The 24,004-nt window shown below is 40.4% G+C and overlaps 2 protein-coding genes across 2 annotated transcripts; both read left to right on the top strand.

Moving 5' to 3' along the window:
- Positions 1 to 8,530: 8,530 nt before the first annotated feature.
- On the top strand, positions 8,531 to 15,492 carry LOC131555054 (uncharacterized). Its single transcript, XM_058800727.1, has 2 exons — positions 8,531 to 8,734; positions 15,258 to 15,492. Exons 1-2 carry the CDS (start codon positions 8,696 to 8,698, stop codon positions 15,351 to 15,353), a joined length of 135 nt encoding a protein of 44 aa, XP_058656710.1. The 5' UTR covers positions 8,531 to 8,695; the 3' UTR covers positions 15,354 to 15,492.
- A 74-nt stretch (positions 15,493 to 15,566) lies between these two features.
- Positions 15,567 to 22,167, top strand: PTP4A1 (protein tyrosine phosphatase 4A1). The gene is made up of 5 exons (XM_058800726.1): positions 15,567 to 15,807; positions 17,360 to 17,452; positions 17,823 to 17,953; positions 19,550 to 19,624; positions 20,750 to 22,167. The coding sequence occupies exons 1-5, from the start codon at positions 15,703 to 15,705 to the stop codon at positions 20,865 to 20,867; spliced, it is 522 nt and encodes a 173-aa protein (XP_058656709.1). The 5' UTR covers positions 15,567 to 15,702; the 3' UTR covers positions 20,868 to 22,167.
- The last annotated feature ends 1,837 nt before the right edge of the window (positions 22,168 to 24,004 follow it).

Below are 24,004 nucleotides of genomic sequence, written 5' to 3'. Positions count from 1 at the left end.
ATGTGGCATCAGAAACATGTTGAAGTAATAGTTTCAGAGAAGAGGATTATTGCTGAAATGCATATGCCTACAGCTGGTAGTTCTGAGAGCACATATGAGTATATGAACTGCAGGAATATTGGACAGGAATGTACAGTTTTTGGCTTGATGGCAGGTTCAAGAATACTTTGAAAAGTTGAAAAATTTAAAAGGGGCACAAAAGAGGCAGCTCTGCGTAAAGAAATTTGCACAAGCAAACTACAGTGTATTCAGTTACATTTTCAGTGGGGTACAGCTCCCTACCATTGGTTTGGTATGTATTATTTTGACCAACAGTCTGCTGACCAAAGTAATATTCTGACTGTGCAAGCCCTGAGAAAAAAACCAACATAATCACGCACATAGGCTGGTGCAGAGTTCATCTGGCAGATTGGAAGCAAAATAGCCTGAGACCAGGAGCACCATTGGAATGTCATCTATGTCACAAAAAGTACATGTTTATTGACAGCCTGACACAGTGTACCTGCTCTAAGACAAAACAAAAGTCTTTTTTTTATGACAAAGGCTTAGCATATTTTTGATCTGCTGAACTAGTTTACTCAAGCAAAAGGTAAAAGAAATTAGGGATCCAAAAGAATTCCAGCACTAGATCACGGAGGCTGACAGTTCCCAGATGCTTTCTTGTTTAAATCCAATTACAAAAGCCACTACATTTTTTTAGGACATGTAGAGAATTACTTATCTTTTCCTTAAGGCTTACAGCTTCCATCTTGATTTTTATACACAGGTAATTTTCTTTGTTTAGGTTAATACTAGTTAATCTCCCTTGTTTGTGATCTTTAAATCATAAGACTACGCATATTTTGCTTTCCAAGTGATTTGCTTGTTCTGTTACATTGAACACAGGTCTATCTCTCTTCTAATACACTGACAATTATAATTATATACAAAAGAGAAATGTTCTGCAATGGGAACATTTAAACACAGATAGGGAATAGCTGCAGAGGCTACTAATCAAAGAAACAACAAAAGGATGTATAGATATCAAGAAAAATATATTTTCTATGACGTTCTAAATTTCCTTCTTGTATAATAATTTTGTCATTTAATAGTATAAGATCATATTTGAGCATGGAATAGAATTGCAATAGAGCTTCCATTACCAACTTTAGCTTCTATTTTTCAATTTTTAATTCAATTCTCATAAATAAAATGAAAGGCAATGATTTTTAACAAGAATGGGATTCCAACAGTAAACTATAAGATAAACTTTGAGTCTAATGACGGTCTAGTGAGAGCATATCAGCTAACAAAAGAATATAGTGAGTTATACAAGTGGATGTGCAAAATTTTCCTGTCTCAATAAATTGTTATTTTGCTGCACAAAACGACAACAACAACAAAACCCACAGAAAAATCAATGAGCATTCCTCCCTAGCAACAGAGGGGAAAAAATCAGGAGCAGTGTGAAGAGGATGGTGAACAGGCAGTAAGTGACTGATAGCTGAAGTAATCTGAACAGACTGAGCAAAGAGATTGCAGTTTATTTCTGGTTGCAGCACTAACAATGCAAGCCAATAAAATATGTGGTTCACATTTTAGAAACAAAAACATAAATGAATTTTCACACTTATCCAAAGAAACTTTTTAAAAATTAAAAATTACCAGTCTTTATAATTGTTGTATGCTCTTGTAATTACCATTTTATATTACTATTAAGAGTATCAGTTTAGCAGTTTTCATGGGTAGCATTGTTGAAAAACTGTAACACACAAAAATGAAGTATTTTAACAGCAGCTGTATAGGATCCTTACACCAAAATTTCCTAAAAAGTAATAGTAAATATGGAAAGCACTGTTAGCACCTAAGGCCCTGTTTGTCATCCCTGTGGCAGGGCTATGATTTGCCACTAACATACTTGAGAAAATATTCCCTGGCTGTCAGCTCAAACAGCTTCCTGAGATAAATGCTGTGATATATCCAGAATGCCAAGCCATTGGACTGTTCCAAAAAGGAGAAAACCTAATTAAACCAAAAATGTCCAGTTTTCCTAGTGTAGAGGCTTTTACTTCAATAGGAATAAACTAGCAGATATGTTGTAAAAGAGCCTAACAACAGAAAACTTACCTGTAAGCAATATTCTGCAAATATTTTCTGAAATTATTCATCTTTATAATTACTCCTGTAATACTTCAGTACCATCTACTCAGATTACATGCTGCCTAAGGGCCAATAAGGAATGTTAAACTTGCCAAGTGACTATTACAGCACATGCCTATAAAAAAGATCATCATTTCTTCAGTCATGAAAAATCCTTCTTTACCACATCTTCACAGCTTTAACACAAACTGGGTATTACAGAGACAATTCTTTTACTGAACAGACAGAAGCAATATGAGAAATTCAACAAATGTTTCCAAAACACCACTGAAAAAGGGCTTCACATTGGTTGCATTTCTGACGTCTCAGTAGTAGTGTTCTAATTCCTCTGACCAGTCCAGGGCCTATGCATTTAACCAGGGTTCCAGAAAGAAACTAAAATGAACTTCTCTTCAAAATACAGAAACCAGTTCTGGAGCTGAAAATGGAAAATAATTGTCATTATCACAAAAGCATATAGTCAAGATCTCGCCCAAGATCATGAAACGAGAAACCTTTAGCATACCCAACTTTGTATATGAAGTGCTCATTTGCATGAACAGTGAAAAGCTCTGTGTTAAATCCTCATAGTGAATTCAGAGTATTTTTAATAAAGATAAAAAGCCAAGGATGCTGAACAAATATGAAGAATCCACTGCAAAGTCTTCCAGCTTTGATAGTGTGCTAGAGCATCACAAATAGATTTCCTGGTAAAAATCCTGTATCCCTCTTCTAGCACATCAGCTCAGAAATCTCCACAGCAGAAAGGTTCCCCTCTAGCACAGACCAGTGCCCCCAGTCTCACAGTGCTCCTTAGGTGCTACCTGCCAGCAGTAGAGGGCTCCATGTGTGCTCGAGACGTGGAAACAGAACCGCGTCCTGCCGGTGCTGTTGACCGAAACTGGGGACATAGGAGAGACATTAACTAATGTTTAACAATCATGAGACTTTTCAAAGAACTGAAGACAAGAAAGAAGCTTGAAAAAAGATTTTGACTGAAGACACCTGTGGAGACAGACGGGCATGCCAGCCCTCTCCCTTGGAGAGAGGTATCCCTTGAATGGGTTCTTCTCAAACTCTCATGGACTGAGAAATCCTCCTGGGTCATGGTGAGTTCCCGGCATGCTTTGGAACCCCAATGTAGATTTGTTGGGACCCATTGGTTTTTCCTCTTTTGTACCACCCCCACTTTTCCCCATAAAGCCCCCAGTTTCTGCCCTGTTCAGGAGGGAGCTGCTGTCACTGGCATCCTTTGCAGGGCGCTGGAATAAAGGCTACCCCTGCAGAACAGCCACACAGTGCTCCTGTCTCCTTGTCCCTGTGTTGGCCTGGATACACCTCGCAAGGCAGAGCTGAAACCACTGCTAAGAGCTGAGCTGCCTGCCCCTTGCTGAGATACCCTGTGGCTGAAGCAATGTCTAAGACTCCTAGCAAGTTGTCTCTTGTGGAATCTCTATGGGAAGGTTGCTGCATCCAGGCCAAGTCATCAGACCCCCGACCGGCCGCCCCCCACAGACATCCATCAAAAAATAAAGAGGAAAACGTGCCAGAGGGGAGAATAAATGAAGATGCAGAAATGAAGCTGACATAGTAAGAACAGACAACAGCAAGAAACTCAGGATTTTGGAGGTTTTTATACACACAACAGAATTATAATCAGTGGGAAATTAAAAAGAAGCACTCAGTTAAATTATTCATGTTATTAAACTTTAGAAATATTAAAAGCAGAATTTCCAGTTAAGACACAATATAAAAAATTCTGCAGCTCCACTGAGATAAAAATACCATAAAGAGTTTGAACTAACTAAAAAAAAATGAACTAAAGCATTTTTCACTACAAATCTTGTTTTGCTGCTAAATTTGCACTTCAAGATGTAAAAATCTGTATTTTACAGTTTATGATCTCCTGTGCATCACAGCACATGAAATTTCACCCAGTAATTCCTGTACTGAAGCCAGTAACTTGTATCTTCAGTAACTTCAGACCAAGTGAATTTGTCATACATTTACAAACCAATCCACCTTACTCTTCAAATTAAGAAACCATTAGAGGCCAATAGTTTCACCTTGTGAGATATCACTCCATCTACTTTTTGAGTTAAACAGGAAGAGTTCTCTATATGCCTCACTGTTTCCAGTCTTTGAACATTTTCTGCAAATTTGCATTCTCAAAAACATATCACTTTCTCTTCTGTGACATGGCTGTGGACCTATCACTCAAACACAAATTGACACTGCCCTGCAGTCCCTTCCACTGCATTATCCTGTTCACCAGAAGGTCACAGAATCCAAGAGACCCCACAGCACTGAAGCTAACCTGAAGAGGGAGGCAAAAAAGGGCTAAGAGGTGGAGCAGTAAATATGAACAAAGAAGTAGGTAACAGGGCACATGAAAAATGCCACACACAGGCTCCAGATGAATTGGTTGGGATTCTATGTATATCAGAAAATCAAGTAAGGTCTGTAAGATTTGCACATGGTAATTCATTTGTATTGATGCTATTAAAAAAAAATAAATCTCCCTATATTCCTCACAATTTCACATTAGATATCTAAGGATAACAGAATAATCATTTTTATCATCACCAAACACTGCCCTGGAAGTTCATATTGACTTGTCCATTATCATCCCTATACTCCTTTAAAAGTAACAAAAGTATTCTTGAAAATATATCAATCTTGCTTGTCTTCCTTGTTCTAGGTGTATGGCTTTGCAAATGCCAGTACTAAACTGCATTTTTGAGTGAATAAAAGTCACCAAACAGCTTAGATTACTCTGAAGAACTATGCTGGCATCGTTGCTACTTGCTATTCATCAGTCTTTTCACCAGTCACTTGTTTTTTAGACTGATCTTTGATTACACTCCTTTGGTAAAACTGTTTGAAAACATGAACATTTAGTGCTATAGCTATGCAGCTACTTTTTATGCCAATCTTGTAATCTTATCAAAGCATTAAGTCAGCTTTCTGGGCACTAGCTGTTTTCCTAGAACTACATTGATTTGCATTACTTACATTATTTTTCCTTAATTATTTTTTGTTTTAATCTGCTTAGTCATGTATGAGTTTTCTATTAGAGACAGTCTAACCCAGTGATAGTCAACTCACATCACATTTTTTACAGATTGGCATGACATAGCCATTAGCACTTCCTTCAGAAACCTCTACACAAAAGGCTACAGTAAATATCAGCAGATCAAAAATCTAACCAGTAGAACCTTAAGTGTATACATTAATTCTATACATACTGACAAGTAATAGACATGACTTCAAGAACTATATAAAATCCCCAATTATACTAAAATTTAAAATAGAATTAGTCCATTAGGCACAATGAAACTATGTCCAACTGAATAAATTCAGATTCTCACATTTCTTTCCAGTAAAAAATTGTCTCTTGGTTTTTGCCCCAATGTTATGTTACAAAAGACCCAGACAAACATTAGGAACAACTGACTGATTTTTAGAGGGACTGAAGAAGCTAAGTGTCTCCAAAAGATAAGGGTATTAATAACCAGTAATTTTATTTAGTCTTTGAGTAATGTATTTATAAGTTGTTATTTAAAGATATATATTTAAAATATAAGAGTAATGTTTTAAAGTTTAACTTCCATGAATCCCATAGAGGTAGCATTCTCAAAAAACAACATACATAGTAGCAATGAATTAAAACCACTTCAAAGCAATACATGGTCTTGGTGTGACTGGATGTTAAAAACTACTTCCTGTTCTGGTCCCTCTGACTAAAAAAATAATATAATGGAACTTTTATAAGTACAGAAAGGTTGACGAAGATGACCAGAAGTAAAAAACTTTTCCCTAATTATATTAAGATTTCCCTTCTTTACAAAAATGGCTAGCAAAGCATATAAAACATTTACACTTTTGCATAAAGAGTGTGAATAGGGATTTTTTTTTTTCACTATTTTCACTATTCTTGGGAGAAAATAAAGTAATCATAAGGTATATTTGGACTTCTGAAACTTTGGTATTCTTTAAATTGAGTGTTTTACTGCACAACTGCCTATTAAAACTTTCAAAACCTCTCGAGAATAGTCAACAAGGTAAGGACATTTAGTCCATACCCACATTTTGTTTTTCATTCTCACTACTTCAAAAATGTATTCAAGCTTTTTCCTATTATAGCCTCTTATCATAAAACTTGTATTAATCTTCCTAATACCACAAGAGGGTCATGATCACATCTTTGCTTCTCGCATTTATTTCTTTCTTATATTGAAAGTTCCTTTGGAGCGTTATCTCTTCTGTTTCCTCAACCTGTTTTGTCTCATCAGTTCATTAACTGGCACCTTGCAAGTATCCACTTGTCTCTCTCTCTCTCTCCTACACATACCTCTGATTCTGCCCTGTATTATATGAAATAGGAGACTATTGCAGTCTCCAAGTATCTCTTGCCATCTCAGATCATAAAATACAAGAACTGCATAGTAAGTGACAACTAGTATGACATAATTAATCACAACTAGGGGGACCAGATAGGGTCAATCTAATAAAAATTATTAATATATTGTTAAAATGATCCAGGCATTCTTTTCTCAAGAAGAAAAAAATCCTTTTAGACCAGAAGTTTTCAGAGCTAAATCCTTCTTTGAGTATATAATTTCAGAGAAAGTGCCAGACTTATTTTCAGTGTAAACTACTGCGCTGGAGCACTCAAAGGATGTTGCAGCAGAAAGTAATTTGATTTTAAAATACTGATTTGTTTATTGTGCAATAAAGCAGTAAACAAAACCTTGCATTGTTGGAGAAAAAACCCAAACACAAAACCCAAACAGCACGGATTAAAGCAGGTAGAGCTGTTTAATCACAGACTCTGTGATTCAGAGCAAATTCCTGAAACTTTACTAATGGTAAAAGTTACGTTGACTTTATTTCTTTATTACCAAAACCTTCCTATCATTGCAACCACCGAAAAGTAAACAATATTCCAAGCACCCATTCACCTCGGGATCTTATTTTACACCCTTCTGAGCACGTTTTCAAGAAGGTTTATATGGAGAAGTAGAAGCAGCTGCGAGTTCACCAGACAGGTGCTCTAAGTCAGTAAATACTGACACAATGTAAATAAATACAGCCCAGGTCTATTTATAGCCCGGAGAAGCTAAGTACATTATCCTAGCAGAGACACGGCTCCTGGTTGGATTAGCTCACGGCCTCCTGAAGGCAGGTGCGGTGAAAGACGGCATAAACATGCTGTGGATAGCACATCGCTCACGTGTCACGCACCGTGAAACCTCCGCTGGACAAGCCATGGCTTATGCAAGTTCTACAAACCCAGGACATTTGGGCATAATCACAAACCAGCCGTGCCTTTGTACAGGGCAACAGTAACCTGAGGAGACTCAGACTGGGGCGGTTTATTTTTTATATAAAAAACTAACTTCTGCGAGCTCTTATCATCTGTAAAGCAGCAATAAAATATCACGCAGAAGAACGACTTAACTAGTTAAACACAACTAGAACAGTTTCAGACGAACCCAAGCTAAAAATAGGCTGTTACTTCCCAAAGCTGGCAGTGACCCACATCGAGGTGTTTCCCGGGCTGCCGGTGTCCAGCCCTGACTGCCGGCCACGCCGCTATCCCCGAGGCGCGGCAGCGACAGCAGCGGTGCCTCCCAGCGCCGGCTGCACCCCGCCAGCCCAGGGCTGCCTTTGGGGAACCCCGGGAGCCAGAGGGAGCACGAGGCCGAGCGAGCGCTGGTGTCTCTCACAGCGCCGCTGGCCTACTGGGCTGCGCTCCCGTCTGCAGCACCACAATCGCCGTTTCCATCTCGACTTAAAAGACTCGGGGTAATCTGCGAGCAGAACGCTCCAAGAGCTTCCTGCCGGTATTAAACTCGCCGGAGCGGTTTTGCAGCCCGCGGGCGAAGGGGCGGAGGGATTAACCCCACGCGGGGCCGGCGCTGCGCCACGCCACTCCGCGTCCTATGACCCGCGCGGGAGCGGCTCTCCCGCCTCGCCTCGCGCCGTCACGGCGGGCACGGGGCTGCGGGCGCCAGCCGGCCGGGCCGCACCGGCGGCGCGGGGAAGGCTCTGGAACTCTGCGTCCCGCGGGAGCCGCAGCTCGCGCCAGGCGCTCCCCGGCGAAGCCGCCGGCACCGGCGCGAGCGGGCGGGGCGGGGCGCGCGGGGTGTCCCGGCGCGGCCCCGAGGAGCGCTCCCCGTGCCGGCCCCATTCACCAACCGGTTCCCGCCGGCCGCCTCCGCCTCTCGCGCCCGCCCGCCCCGCCTCCGCCCCGCCCCCCGCGGCCTCGTGCCCGCCCCAGACGCGCCGATGGCGCCGTTGATTGGGCGGACGCGACGTTCGTCAGTGACGCGATCGAGGGGCGGGGCCGGGGCGCTCGTGCGGGAGGCGGCGCCGAGTGTCGCTCCTGGTGCAGCCGCGTCCGCCCGGCGCCGCCCGCAGAGCCGCCCGCCCGCCGCAGCCGCTGTATGGTCCTTCCCCGCGCCGCCGCCGAACCCCCGCCGGCAGCTCCGCGGCCTCCAGCGCCTCCTCCTCTTCCTCCTCCTGGTTCTGCTCCTCCTGCCCCCGGCGGTGGCGCCCGCACCCCGGCTGTATGATCAGGCTACAGTCTTCAATGAGTAACCATATTCCTGTGAGTGCCGCTCGCCCGCGCCCCCCGCCCTGGCCCCTCGCCCCTCTGGCCTCCCGGCTGCCGCGCCTCTCCCCCATCTCCTCCATGTTGTCTCTTTGTTCAGTCGCCCGGGCCGCGCCGACTGCGGGCGGCTTCTCGAAACGCCCGGCTGCGGCTCCCGTCGGGCGGGCCGCTGGGGAGCCGAGCCCGCCCGGCTGCGGCACGGCTGGGCCTCCCTCCCCGCCGGCGCCCCTCTCCTGCCCCCGCCTGCTGGCGCCCCTCTTCCCTCTTCCACCGAGAAAGGAGGAGGTGGCGATCTCTCCGCAGCTCCTGGGCGGCCCGGCCCGGGCACAAAGCCGCTTTGTGAGCTCGGCTGCCGCTTGCCCCGCCCGCCGGTCCAGCCTTCTCCCCGCCGCGCTCCGTGCGGCGGAGTCCGCCGGTCCGTCCAGGCCGGGCCGCCCGCCGGGAAGGGCAGCGCCTCCGCGCCCTGGGCCGCGCCGGGAGCCCCCTGCCGGGGGGAAGCCGAGCCGGGCGGCGGCTCCGGGGGACAAGATGGCTCCGCGTCGGGAGCCTGATCGAGGCGTGATGCGAACCCGTGACCGCCGCAGTCGGGGCGACGGCCCGGCCTGGCCCGTGGGGCGCTGTCACGGCCGGGACAGTGTCTCCGCACCGAAGAGAGATTGGGGCGGACCGGCCGGGAGCCCGGCACGCCGCGGCTGCGGGGCGGCCGTAGCCCGGGGCTGCCCGGACAAGCCGGGGCTTGCCCGTGGCGGCCGGCTGCCAGGCTGGTTGCCAGGCTGGGCTGGCGCTCGTCCCCTGCCACGGCCCCACGTGCGCGGCTGCGGCCGGGGCGAGGGCGGCTGGGCGGCTGCTTTGTCTCAGCCGTGCTCGGGCGGGGAGTCAGTGCCGGCTGCGAGCGAGGACGTGAGTCCTTTCCAAAATGAGCTCTATGCAGTAGAGGTGGGGTATGCGCGAACTCGGGTGTGCAGCCGACATTGTTCGGCAGGGAAAGTCCGCAGACGAGTCATTAGGTACGTGTTGAAGCGGATGTTTCTGTAACAAGCCTCAAAAGCTCACGAATACCGTCAACTACCTTAATTTTGACCGAAACTGCTTTCAAGACCTTGCCATCTGTCTTTTCAAGGAAGGCATTTCCTTCTGGAGGTGGATCGCAGTTCAGCTTTGGAAGATTTCGCTTGCCTCTCTTTGGTTTGTTTTAACTTTTTAGACTCACCTAGTAATCTCGGTGCCTCTGCCGAGTAACATCTGTGACTATAGGGCACAGTGTGTATTTAGGCAGGAAAAAAATCAAACAAGGCACGGCTTGCTGGTGATACTATGCCCTCCAAAAGCAGGGAAGCAAGAAAGACAAAGAACAAAATCAAGTCGTGTAGGACAATAGAAGCAGGATTGTTTGCTCACTGTTAGCCAGCCATGCACATTGCAAGTATTATGAGCTGACAATTGTACAGTTTGGGTAGCATGAAGGTCCTGTAATCTGGTGTTTCTTATTTCTCCTGGAGACAGCTTTCCAATATGTCTACCTGCATCTGCTGAGTCTTTCGAAAGCAGTGACTCAGAAGTATGAACCCTGTCTCTTTGTAATCTCATAAAACTGCCAAATCAGGAAACCTGAAGATTACACCTAAATGTCAGCTCATATTATTCCATTGATGGAAACAGCAAAGAGTTTTGAAATTGTCTCAACAGAGCAGAGTCGTTTCAGGGGGAAGAGGTAATACAGAGGTGCTGTTTATTAATTGCACAACCATGAAAGGAAATAAAAGAATGCGAAATAAAAATGTGTGATAGATATAACAAGAGCCAAGGCAACAGGATGTCATTGTTTTACTGAAACTAAATGTGTCAGTAAGACAGTAAATAAATAGAAGTAAGTCTTATCTAAGAGCTTCTGTTAAGTGAAACTTTCCTGTTCTGACAAAATCCATGCCACATAAGAATGCTGGATGTGTCCCAGCGTGTAGACTGACTGTAGGCAATCACTTGTGTTAAACATTAACCAGAAGACCCTGATAAGGATATTACTGAACCATAAACACCAGATTGTCACCTTCTTCAAAAAATTAAAACTCACTCTATTGGATCAATACAAGAAAATATTCTGTGTTAAATGGAAGTCCTTATTACTGTCTTCACAGTTGCACTATTGCTAGGCATTGATTACTTAATTAAACTTGATTAAATACATGAAGACATATATTGCTGTATGTACTGTATATCTCATGTTATTGCTTAAAACGTAATGAAATTGGTTTTTGACAGGATTTATATAGTTTGCTATTGAAGTGATAGTGTTAAGTCACTTAGAGATTCCTTACTTTTAGAAACACAGGAGGAAGTGCTAGACAACAGGATGGATTAGTTTCTGTGATGTCTAATTTTTCCAATATCTGTTAAGGCTTCTTTGCATGTTGTTTTTGTGGTCCAAGCAGAAGAACTTTGAACCAAATCACATGGCCTTGGTTTCATCATCTCTAAAAGTTGCAATGACTTGTTATACAGGAAGTTTTGAGATAATTTTTTCTTCCCCCTTCTTGAACCACAAGAATATCCTTCCGGCACAGAGCATGTTGGATTCTCCCTTCCCATTGATGAGATATGAATGTATTTTCACAGGTAGTGGGTCACTTTCCATGGTCCAAAATGGACAGGGTTATCACTGGATATCATAAGGACAGGCATTTATGTGATCAGTAGACAGGAGGAGCATCTTGTCAGGAGTACCTTATGAGGGTGTGCCTCTACCTTGTGTAGTTTGTACCCCTTTCCCTGCCCCTCTTCCCTGTCTGCTCTGGCAGTTGCTACTGAGGCCCTGAATAGTAAGAAGTTGGAGGTGTTTGTCATTTAGTATTTTTTTATTGGGTAGTAAGTTAGAACACTGGACTTCTTCGCAGGTGTTCTCAGATTGTTGTGAAACTTAGTTTATTTTAGTTTTCTAGTGTTAGTCCTGTGGTTTCAGTAGGTGAGTGTGTGTAAGGTCTTGACTTAAGAGATTGTGAGACCACAAAGTTGGTTCTGGGTACAAATGTTTTCAAACTCTGAGCAGGTGGATTGAGTAACCATGAACAATCTTGCACATCTTCTGAAGGTAAAGTGTCGTTTAACTGTGTTAAGAAGTGCTTTTGTTTGCATGCTTTTCAAGACGCTACCGAGTTGTGAACCAGTGTCAACAGTGTGGGATAACCTTGCATCTCTCTGCTTTCTCCATATCAGTAATGAACAAATAGATTACTTTTGTAAACCATTTTTGTCAGACATGAGTGATTTATTTCAAGCCCCAAATAAACAGCCATGAGAATCTGCTTGTCAGTGATGACAGATCTGTCACCGAGAAGGGCATGAATTAAAGCCTTTCTTTTCCAGATGCCTTCCTTCTGCTTGAACAGTTTATTCTCTAACTTGTAACTTGAGTTGTAGTGGATCATACAGTCATAATTAATGCAAATATAATTGATAGGTTACCTTCCCTCAAGAGGGGGTCCTGGCATATTAGCCCTAGTTTTGTTTTCCAAGTTTATTTTGGTGGCTCTAACAGTCTAATGTTGGGCTTTCTGTTGGGATGGAAACTGCTACTTTTTCCAAAATCCTTCAGTGTTAAATTTCCTCAAGGAAAATTTATATGTAAATTGAAAAGAACATGCTGGTTCAACATACACAACTTGATGGTACAAACACATGAGTTGGTGTTACTGTGTTAAAGAGCCTTCTGCCTTCAACACTACGTGTCTGAATTTCACTTTTGCAACTTTTTGCTTTCATGCACTGTCTTGACTGTTTTGATAGCTTACTACCAAAACTGTATGAGACAATATAGTAATTTTAAAGCTGTATTTCCAGGCCTTTTGAAAGCTCATTACATCATTTGAGTTCCCTCAAAGCCTGAGGTCATCGTAATTACTGCAATACTATTTTCTTAGCAGATTTCTTATCTTCCAGCTCTTTTTGCTGAAGCTGGGTGAAGCCTCATACTCTGGCTTAACTGCATAACAGAAACAGCATGCCCGTGTACTACTCATCTTTAATTTTCATTTGACTCCCAGAACAGAATAAACTAGGTTGGCAAAGCTGTCTTGGGATAGTACAATGTGTTTCTGCCTAAAGGTTGGTCTGTGAAACTTTCCTGCTAAATTGGTGAGAAGTGATGGCAGTCACATCAAAGGAAACTGTGAGCTTTGGTCCTCCGCAGTGTGGCAGCAGTAGTTGCCAAGGCAAACAGTGAGGTTTAAGTACATGCTTGGTTAGGTCCTTAGATGTGTGAATTACTAAGGTTGTGATGTGTCTAATACTGACCGTTAAGTCACTAATTAACAGAATTAATTCCTTTGTAAGGGTTAATAACACAGGGAACTCAAATGTAATGTTGCGTAATCTGCTTGCTTCTGCTTTGTATAAGAATTTGAACTGTACACTTAGTTTCTAAAATGTCATTAGCAATCTGCATTAAAAGGAAGGATTGTTTTACTTAACTAATCGTTTACTGCCTGCCCTTTTCTGTGGTTACTGGTTTGTCTGGTATCTTGATACTCCTAGTTGCAGACTAAGGGCAGCCTGCCTAGAAGACTGGATGAAACCTGGTTACTTCTTTCACGTTAAATGTTCTTTTCTCCCTAAAAGCTCCGTTTTGCCAATTGAAAGATTTTTACCCTAATGACTCCATTGTGTCCTCAAGCTCACTTGCATGCATTTTTGTTTCTGACAGCCTTCACTCCCTCATCCTTTAGCCGAGCAAGGGGCTGTCTATGATTCTTCTTAGCAGTCTTAAGAAGAGATCGACAGGAGATCTGCCAGTGCAGTGCAAAAAGCAGCACATGACCTTGTGCAGCTATATCTGCTTAAAGCTGTCCTGTCCGTTTCTGTCATTCTGCTTCTTAAACTAATTGAAAGTGACTTTAAATAAGTTACCTTCAGTTCTTTTTTTCAATTGCTATTTTAGCTGTTCCCTAGATCTGGTCCTAGGAGGCTTTTAAATGCACTCCTGCCACCTTGCTAGGGCATGGCTGGTGAGTCAGATGATGATTCTTGGAGTTCCTCCGAGTCTGAATTCTTCTGGTTCCTGTTACTCTGTTGACCTTTGACTTAAGAGGATCCTTCTTACTCCTTTTCCACGCCTATTATGTTTAGAGTTCTTGCTCTCTGTCAAGTTGTTAAAGGTAAATACTGAAGTAGCTTTTTTTACAAGAAGCTGGCAAACTTAATCCTGTAGTCTGCATCACTACCAGGTGATGGAAGTATCTCTGAAGTGGCATCAAAATGCATGTGAAATTGTCATCTTAGTTTCTTTCTATTAACTTTATTCTCGTGTTTGTTAGCAGCAGCTTGGGGTTTTATTGTGTGTTTCTTAGTTTTGTGTTTTACAAGCCATGCCTGTGACTTAACACGCACTTTAAAACTCTTACCAGGAAGCTGTCTGAAAACATGAAAATAGGTTGACTGATCAACATAAATAACTTCTGCTAAATATTTGTAGGATTGATTGTGTTTCTCTCTAATACCTAAGTATATTTAGTGGACATGTGGTTCAACTTGTACCTCTATTTTGGAAAACAGAACTCTCCTTCTGTGCCCTAGGCAGGTATGAGCAGTAGCACTGGTAGAGTAACTGGGCACAAAACCTAATGCATCTATCTGCTGTAAAGGTTTTACAGGTGTAAAAAGCACGTATGGGTGGTTCATTTGCAACATCTGCAAATAAATACACAATTTGGAACAGTTCATGTGCTATCTTAATTCCTGGTTGCTTCTTCCAGTAATTATATATATAAATTCAACCATAGCTAAGCAGCATACCAGTGGACAGGAATGACCTGTTCAAGAAACTTGCCTGTGTATGTTTTTAGCTAGAGCATCACTGCTTTCTGTGTATATTAGTGAAGTCATGGTGTAAAAAAACTGTTGAAGATATGAAGATTGCCATTGGCCTTCAGCCTTTAGTATGTGAAATGTTCCTTAGTTAGAAATGTGTGTGCCTCAAAAGCCCACATTGTGTTGTTAGGCCACTAAGACTGCATTTGCTTTCAGGGCCTAGTGTTTGAGTCAGGTGGATTTATACACATCTTTTTCTCTAACTTTAGGTACTGTAACTTTAGTAGATGTTGTGATGTCTCTCAATTCAAAGTGGAGAAAGCAGTTGTATGGGTATCCTGGAAGACCTTATTTTTATAACTACTGGGGTTCTTTAAACTTGCTGCTGTGTTTAGCACATCTGAAATTGGTATTTTAATACGTTGCAGGATTTGGTGTTGCAAAAACCCTACATGGAAGTTTGTAATAAGTAAATGTATTTAATTTCTAGATTTCTAATTTTTTAATTCTAATTTTTTATTTTCTAATCCATGCTAAAAAGTTAACAGGATTCTTGCACAAACCGAATTAATTCTTGGAATAAAAAATAAACTTTGTGAAATAAGGTTTATTAATAAAGCTTAGTTGTTGTGCTTTTATTTTTTTCATTTGTTAAAGCTTGATGTCTTAAGACCTCATTTCACCTGTATTCATTATGGTTTTCTCCCCCCTCTCTTTACAGCAGTTCTGTGGTGTTCTTGGTCACACATTTATGGAGTTTCTGAAGGGCAGTGGAGACTACTGCCAGGCACAGCACGACCTCTATGCAGACAAGTGAACTGTAGAAATCCATTACTACTCCACCAAGAAGCCCCCCTAAGAGTGGTTGACCAGGATAAGAAGTGTTGAATTGAAACCGGCAGAGCATTTACCAACGGAATTCAGACCTGGATGGGGTAAACCTCAGTGCACTGCCTTTCTTTTGCCTCAGTATTACTGGATTGAAGAATTGCTGCTTCTTGTTAGGAGGTTCATTTCATTTCCCATTGCTCCCAACATCATACTTCCAAGCACTGAGAATTTCACGTGGAGTATAGTGAAGTAGACTTCAGTTTCTCTACATCACTTCTGTATTAGAATTTTTTTTAATCCTTTCATAATCTTGTTGCATGTGTAACTAAATCAATATGGCCCGAATGAACCGCCCAGCTCCTGTGGAAATCACCTACAAGAACATGAGATTCCTGATCACACATAATCCAACCAATGCAACCTTAAACAAATTTATAGAGGTAAGGCCGGTACAGAATTCTTACTGATGTATTTTTTAATCCCTGAACAGCATGCTATATTTATATATAAATAAATATATATTTACTAGCTAATAACTACTGTAAAAGCCATATGAGGAGGTACTGAGACTGTATATTGATTTTTCCTTTCAAATACTGGTGCTTTGCTTTGAAGATCTGTAGATATCTGCAAATCTGCAGGCAAATCACATATACTTTGGCTTTCACAAATGTGATTCTGAGAGTGAAGTAATAATTATACTGTCTAGTGCATAGTACATGAAGTACATTGTTTAGGTCTGAAAACGGGAATTATCTAGCCGAGTTATGTACAGAGCAATACAAACATCTCCTAGTGGTAGGAGCTCACATTGAGATTGGGTTGAAGTGGTGTAACATTTCATTGCACTTCCTGCATAGTGATACATAGTGTGGGTCAGAACCTTAGGAGCTAGTAACAGGATTGCAATATGCTTTCACTGCCTAGCTTCCTTCGCTATTAGCAGATCGTGGTTTTAGTGTAGCTTAAGAGGATCCTCTGTGTCATAGCGTCTTCGAGAGTGACATTTGTGGCAATAGGCTTAGTCTGCACTCAGAGCTGCTGAAGCTACTTCAAGTGCTTTGGTGCATGCTACTGACTGAAGCCAGTGGCTTGGCATATATTGCTAGTGTTGAATTTATCAACTAAACCACGTATTTAGCATGTTGGAACTATAAAGTGTATGGTTGTATAAAGTGTGCGTGTGTATGCTAATAAGTCCCTTGCAGAGCTACTTCATGGGAAGGTCCAAGTTTGCTAAGTCCCTCCTTAGCAAGATTTTAGGTGTACTACACCTCAATTCTGTATTTGGTGCAAGATTATTTACAGGAAGCAGAGTGAGATAACATTTGCTTGCCTTTGTATTCTCACAAATAGATCAGGTATGCTTAGGCTATGCTTCAGTCATTACCCTGGCAGTGGCAGTCTGAATGATATTTGTTGCAGGGAGAATGAAGCAGGATTGCTATTTTTTTTTTATTATTAATTTTAATGTAGGGTAATAGCAAAATGGAAAGCTAAATTTTGTCATGACAGCTCAGGAACTGGAATAATTTATTGTCCTGTGCTTTTAACTCTTAGGAGTAAGTGGTCTAACAAACCTGTTGTTTTAAGCAGAGAGAGAGGGGGAAGATTTGAACTTTGCTCAGAATGCTTTTAGTGAAGTATGTAGTTTTGCAAACCAGAAGCTTCATGTTCCTTTAAGATGAATGATCATTTGGAGATGGACTACTTGGACTAATCAATGTTTATCAGGATCTGATTTTAAAAGAAAAAAGTCTGATTCAGCATAACCAAACTTAGTCTGCACATAAGACTATGTTTGCAGAAAAGCCTAAAGTATCTGGTGTTAGCACACAAGTTTTTAGTAACTTCACCTTTCTGTGTCTTTGCAGGATGGCAAGCATTTGCATGAGTTTTGCTACTGAGAATTTTGGAATGAGTTACTAAGTTAGTTTATTAAGAAAATTAAATGGTAAAGTGAACTGTTACAACATTTTTTCCACTCCTTAGGAACTTAAGAAATACGGTGTTACCACAGTGGTGAGAGTGTGTGAAGCTACTTATGACACTGCTCCGGTGGAAAAAGAAGGCATTCAGGTTTTGGTAAGTAGTGTGGAAGCAGCGTTTGGAACCAACACATTTTGCTGTTCACTCTACCCCCTTCCCCAAAAAAAAAGATTATTTGACACCACTTTATGAGTGTATTCACTCAGCAACTGATGGAGGAAAAGGATATGGAGACATCTTTTCTTGTCAGGAAAAAAAGTTCAGTTTGGAGCTAAATCATGTGATCAGTGAAAACTGAGAAGAATCTATTTGTAGTATTGCTGTAGTTAGACTATTAGAAAATTGTAAGTTTAAGTGGTTTCCTCAGCTGTCAGCTCTTTGTCCATTGTGTCCCCTCCTTTTTTTTTGCCTGTACGTACAGCTTACAAGAATTCTTTCTTTATGTGTTTGTCACCCTGTCTTCTAGGACTGGCCCTTTGATGACGGTGCTCCACCATCCAACCAGATTGTTGATGATTGGCTAAACCTCCTCAAAGTTAAATTTCGTGAAGAACCTGGTTGTTGTATTGCTGTACACTGTGTTGCTGGTCTTGGAAGGTGGGTGAAGTTTTAAAGATTTGTTGAATTTGTCATCCCTTGCCAGACTTGTTAAGATCTAGTGCAAAAGTTTACTTGAGGCAAATGTAAAATAGGCATGGCTCCAGTATTGGAATGACCTCATGCTTAAATGCAGTTAAGATGGCAGGAAACTGTTGTATTTATTGAAGATCTTTAGGTCAAGAGATGATGCTTCAAAGCTCTCACGAAGTCTACAGAATTAAGTTAACAACTGTTTTCTTGCACCGAGTATGTTGATGAGTGCCCCATTGAGATTTTTGTCTGTTTTTCCCTAATAGATTTGGGGTTTTGTGACTTGTCTGCTTTCTCTCCATCTCCATTTCAGCAGTATTGCCAGTCTCCTTGAACCAAGGGCATTGTAACTGTTAACCACAAACAAGTGGGTGGTTCTGGCACATCAAGACCAGCTTTCGTCCACATCCTATCTGGGGGATGAAAAGTGTTTTCTAAAGTCCCAAAGCTGTTTGTCACATTTCTAAGTGATATGAAAAATTTTAGGGATATTGCTAAATATTCTTCTCTTATCCTGTTCCTTCTGTCTGCTGCCACTATCTTGAATAGACTTCCAACAGTTGTGAGAAAATAATGGTTCTACTGCTGTTCTAAACTACTTGGGAACTAGATCTGTTCCAAAAGAAGTTGCTATATTCTAGCCATGGATTACAGCATGTCCAATATAAAATGGAGGTTTCTGGTCTTGTTGTCCCTAAGCCTGGCTTCTCCACTGCATTATGGCTTCACATAACAAAATTCACTGTAGTGAACTTTGTAGATGAATGTTACCAAAACAAGTCCTTTTCTGCTGCTTAGAATGATACAGGTTGTTTTTTCCTCAAAATGGGGTAGTTAATTAGTTGAAGTCAGTCCTAGCTTTCTATCATGTAAGTTTCCTTTTAAATCCCTGAACATACAAAACCACTTAAAGTTACTACAATATGCACTAGTCTGTTGCTAGTGTGTGGCGTGAGGTTTTGTCTTGTGGTTTTTGGTGGGGTTTTTTTGAGTTATAAATTCCTAATGTATTTGAGTTTGATTTAAGTCAAGCTTTTGGAACTGAAAATTGATTCTGTCAAAGGAGGAACACCATGGCAAACAAGTAAATCCTCAGGGGAGCGTAGTAGCCTGTGGATTGCATCTGTTCCCAAAACTTGTGACACTAGTGTGGGATTTGTCACTTCTTACTGAACTCGACCTCTCTTCTGACTTTTGTTTTGGCATCCTGACTGCTTCTAATGGTGATTCATTTTGGAGAATAAAAACCCAAATGCAACTCTTCCTCAGAATCAATTGATTTGAAACAAATGCTTAAAGATTACTTGCATTTTACTTCTGTTATCCTCTCGTGTACCTAAAATCAGATGAACAAAGCTCAGGTTGACCAGAGTTATTTTAAACCCCTATTTAATGAGAATGGCTAACTCAAAACCAGGTGATATTGTGTCTCAGTGAATGTAGGAATGCCTTCTGCCCTTTCTGCCTTTCCAGTGAAGAAACATCAGATATGCAAAAAACAGTAATTTTTTTTTCTGAGTACGCTTTGACAAAAGCTAAACTGATTTTTTTTTTTTTAACCAGAGCTCCAGTCTTAGTTGCTCTTGCACTGATAGAATGTGGAATGAAGTATGAAGATGCAGTGCAGTTCATAAGACAGTAAGTGTGATACTAACATGTAGCTGTTCCCAAGATTCAGTATGTTGGCCCTGAAGGAAATTCTGAATTATCTTTGTTTTCTTTTTTTTTCTTTTTTTTCTTTTTTTTTTGGTTTTTTTTTGGGTTTTTTTGGGGTTTTTTTTGGGTTTTTTTGGTAAGGTGTTTAATTTAGTACATCTGAAATTGGAGTGCATACAATCAGTGTTGTAGGATTTGGATCTGTGGAATGGATATTTTTCTGCTGAAACCAGAATCCATACATAATTACTTGAGGAGGTTTAAAAAAACCAGAACAACCATTAACAAACCCCCTAACCTTCAGTTAGATTTGTTAGATTTGCAGAGTTCTCTTTATTTTACATATGAAAAGCAGAATACCTTTGTCTTTTCTTGTAGTCTTCTGAAGGCAAATATGTCCTTGGATTTTTTTAATCAATGTATGTAAGTTGGAGGAGAGAGTTTTAGTCTCAGTATTTTAATTTCTCAGGTTTCAGCTAAATTTAAAAAAGCTGCATCCATTATAAACAATAACAAAACACTTGCATAATTGCCATGCTTCTAAGAATTAAATTTAGCTTGTACTGGTTGTATATGAAATGAGGAATAGGTAGCCAGGTACATACTCCAGTCAGCCAACATGTACCTTTTTTTCACATATATACAGTTTGAGAAAACAAAGGAAGCTTTATTTTTGTTCAGCATCTTTATTATGGGGACTTTAAATGTTATGTACCTTCTTACTATTGTCATATTCTTCATAATTGTTTTAAGAGAATGAATAACTTCAGCTCTCAAGAAGACCATCTTGCATGTTCTCTATAGCTTCCTTTTAAAGTTTCTTCTAAAGATCCTAATGTAAAATCTCTGGCTTTTGCTTATCATAGGCTAGAACACTGTCTGAAATGTTATGTACTCCTTTGTGCATGTGGTCCAGTGAGGTATTTGTGAAAGGAAGCTACCACCCTCTTTCTTGGCGCTTAACTTCCAATTATCCCTACTTTGGTTACAGCCTTGACTTAAAAGTGGCTTTTTTTAAGTGACCTAAAAATATTTTTCTCTGGTTGGTGATATTATTGCACTGGGCAGTAGTAATGTTCTGTTTCAAATCTGTTTTTTTCCATTTAGGAAGCGGCGTGGAGCTTTCAACAGCAAGCAACTTCTGTACTTGGAGAAATACCGCCCCAAGATGCGCCTGCGCTTTAAAGACTCCAACGGTCACCGAAATAATTGTTGTATTCAGTAAAGCTCAACAGCCTATAGTACTTCTTTGGAAATAAAGGATGGAAACTAGAATTAAGCAGACTGCATGCCAAAGACATCAGTCTGGTATTTTTTAGTAGTAAAGGAAGCTTCCTTAGGAGTATTTATTAGGCTAAAGGCTCAGTAGAAATGCAACTTCTATGTTTAGATAAATATCTGTCTACGGAGACCCAGTAAATGTTTTTGCTGTACCCTGTTTCTGAGCTGTCTCCTTGTTCATTAATTATCAGATCAAATATCCTTTAATCATGCCATTGAGTCTTACTGACCTAGTTTCAACTACTATAAATTGGGGTACTAAAATAAATCAATCTGTAGAGAGATTAGGTGCCAAAATACCCAGCATATCAGCTACATTTTTCCTTAAAATGGGCATAGTTCTGATGATGTGAGAACTACCAGCTTATCTGGACCTTACTATCTTTTTTTCTACAGTCATTTCAATATTGAAGAATATGGCCTCTAAAGTAGTCTTGCCTGCTCACGGTATGTTTTGTCTCCCACAATCGCACTAGAATTATCAAGATTTGCACAGTCTGTCTTTTTAATACTATGAATTACAGCAACTTTTTACCCCTGCATCTGTACTTTTCTGTTACCTGAACCTCTCCATATTACAAGTCATTACTCTGGTTATTCATGTAGAATATCTTTTAAATTGTACAGAAGCACACAAGTCTTTAATGTCTCCAGACAAAAAGCCTTACAGTAAAATTAATGTTGGCACTTCATGTGCAACTTAACAGAGGGCCTGAAAAGGTTGGGAGGGGCTATTTAATATTTCTAGTAAAATGTTGCCTTTGTCTTGTGCAGGAAGTATAGAATATGCCCTTTACTTTAGTAAATATTTTTTTAAAACGTAGAAATGCTTTGTTATTGTAGCTAAAAATTCTTAATCAGAAAATTTCTGAAAAATCTTGTAGTTTTCTTTTACTGTACCTATTGAGAGTTGTTTACCAACTATTGTTTTGTTGAAAGTGTGATCTTTTTCTTTTCTTTTCATTTTTCCTTCTTGAGTTTCTGCTATGACTTGGGCAGACCTCTGTAATATTTTGTATGCCTTTCAAGCTGCGTAACTTAATATTTGGATACTTGATAATTTGTTTTATTATGTAATTGATAAAATGGTGATGTGTATTAATGTTAGTTCAACCATATATTTATACTGTCTTGGGAATGTGTGGTTATAGTTCTGTGGGAGAAATACTTTTGCCAGTGTTCACCAGCTTGTAAAATCTAGTGCGAGAGCTTAAAACATCTAAATAAAGACTGAAATGCACTTACGAAGTTTGCTGAAATGCTCATCACTTTCACTTACTTTTGTGTACTGTCAGCAATCTGGAGGTGCCTAAGCTCAGAATCTAGTCAGGCATCTGTTTTCTTCCTTTTTTTAAATCTGGGCCTGAATGTCCCCTTTGCTGTAATGTTTGCTGTTTGTTTTACTCATAATAAATGTGGATAAAAATTAATGGTAGAAAGTACAGTATTTTTTCATGTAGCTTACTTGTGACTTGCTGTCCCCAGAACTAAAGCAGCTTGCTTACTTAGTATTCTTGAAGCTGTTTTTGCAGTAAAACAGAAGAGGATATGCACTAGTAAAGCTTAGAGAACACTTGAATCAATACCATTAGAATTCAGGTAAAAATAATGTGATAGAATTCTTCATTGTCAAAACTGAAGCTATGTACAAACAAGACGTTCCAAAAAAATGTGTGAGCAAAGATCTGTTATTTGAGTTTCCAAAGTGGTGACTAAACTTCCTGACAAGTACTAGAAGATGCTCTTAGTAGGCAGCTGAGGTGCTCGATGCTCATATCTGCTTAGAGTTAAACTTCGGTTAATAGATCTCTTCCTTTCTAAACAGTGAGGTGGGATCATTGTATCAGTCAGTGAGATTTCTGAAGGATTGCTTTTGGAGAAGTTATGGCTTCATTGTAAAGAGCACTGTATGATTTTAAAATGCCTAAAGTAATATAATACAATCTTTAAAGCAGTAAAATAAAACTTTGGATCATCTTTCCTGTGGAAGCTGAACTGGGTTAAAAGGTATTTTGTTTAATAGAATACAGCTTCATTTGACTGAAGAAATGAGATGTTTTGGAATGACATCCAAAGTCATCAATGTTTCTGTTGCCAAGATGGGCTAGATTATAGGAACAATGGCAAAGACAAAATCTTCATATATTCTGTAACTCATCATTATGCTGATTAATGTAAATACTGGTTTAACACAGATTATTATCCAAGTTAAGAATTCTGATTTGGTCACCCATGAAAATAGGAGAAGTCTGTAAAGCAGCTACAAGTAAAATGCCTGGATTTTTTTTACTTAAAATTATTAATGCAATTGCTGTACATAGATTAGATTTTGCTTTCTTTACAGAATTCATCGCGGGTAAGGAGGGTTGTGTTTCAGTTAAGAGCTCTAACACATTAGTGATGGAAGCTTGGTTCATTGAACTCTAAACTTGAGACTGGGCTTGACTTCAGTTGATTTCAGTAAATGAGGAAAAATTTGTATGAGTGTATGTCTGTTGAAAGTCAACTTCTGAACTCTTTCTCTGTTTAGACATGACTCTTAGGAACAGAAAATCTTTTCCTCTTTTGTAACAATTCTGGTAGTTTTCAACAGTACTTAAGTTGTGAAGATAGGATAGCAGATGGAACAACATAAAACAAGCTGAATGAAATTGCATGTAAAGGGTGTATATATATTATATATATATATACACAAATATTTACAAATTCAAGTGAAGAAATGCTTAAGCAGAATTACTGTAGCTTAAGGCTAAAGCATGGCATGGAAAACAGGCTTTAATGTAACATTTAATTTTGGATGCTTTCAATGTGTAACTGCTTTGCTCCCTCAAGAGGTATGTTGTACATTCCTGTCGTATGCTAGACTGGTTTGTGCTGTGGACTTAGTGGCTTGTGTAATGTGACACGTGAATGGTGGCAGTGTTAACATCATTCCTTAGCATGTAGCAGAAATGTTCATGGAAAATGGGGTGAGAGTTTGCAATTAGTGCAGTAGAAAACTGATTAATTCCCTATATTGTTCTGTCATATGATCCCTTAAAAATTTGAAGGTAGTCAAACAAGGTATTTTGTTACTGATTA

This window comes from Ammospiza caudacuta, chromosome 3 (genome assembly GCF_027887145.1).
Source record: "Ammospiza caudacuta isolate bAmmCau1 chromosome 3, bAmmCau1.pri, whole genome shotgun sequence".
In the NCBI taxonomy this organism is placed as follows: Eukaryota; Metazoa; Chordata; class Aves; order Passeriformes; family Passerellidae; genus Ammospiza; species Ammospiza caudacuta.
This window is presented reverse-complemented; position numbering and strand designations above follow the sequence as displayed.

Bases quoted from the DNA above. Each gene is read 5' to 3' on its own strand.
- LOC131555054 (XM_058800727.1), top strand. From the start codon at position 8,696: ATGATCAGGCTACAGTCTTCAATGAGTAACCATATTCCT. The intron at 8,735-15,257 runs GTGAGTGCCGCT...CTCTCTTTACAG, and splicing joins CAATGAGTAACCATATTCCT to CAGTTCTGTGGTGTTCTTGG.
- PTP4A1 (XM_058800726.1), top strand. From the start codon at position 15,703: ATGGCCCGAATGAACCGCCCAGCTCCTGTGGAAATCACCTACAAGAAC. The intron at 15,808-17,359 runs GTAAGGCCGGTA...TCCACTCCTTAG, and splicing joins CCTTAAACAAATTTATAGAG to GAACTTAAGAAATACGGTGT. The intron at 17,453-17,822 runs GTAAGTAGTGTG...CCTGTCTTCTAG, and splicing joins AAGAAGGCATTCAGGTTTTG to GACTGGCCCTTTGATGACGG.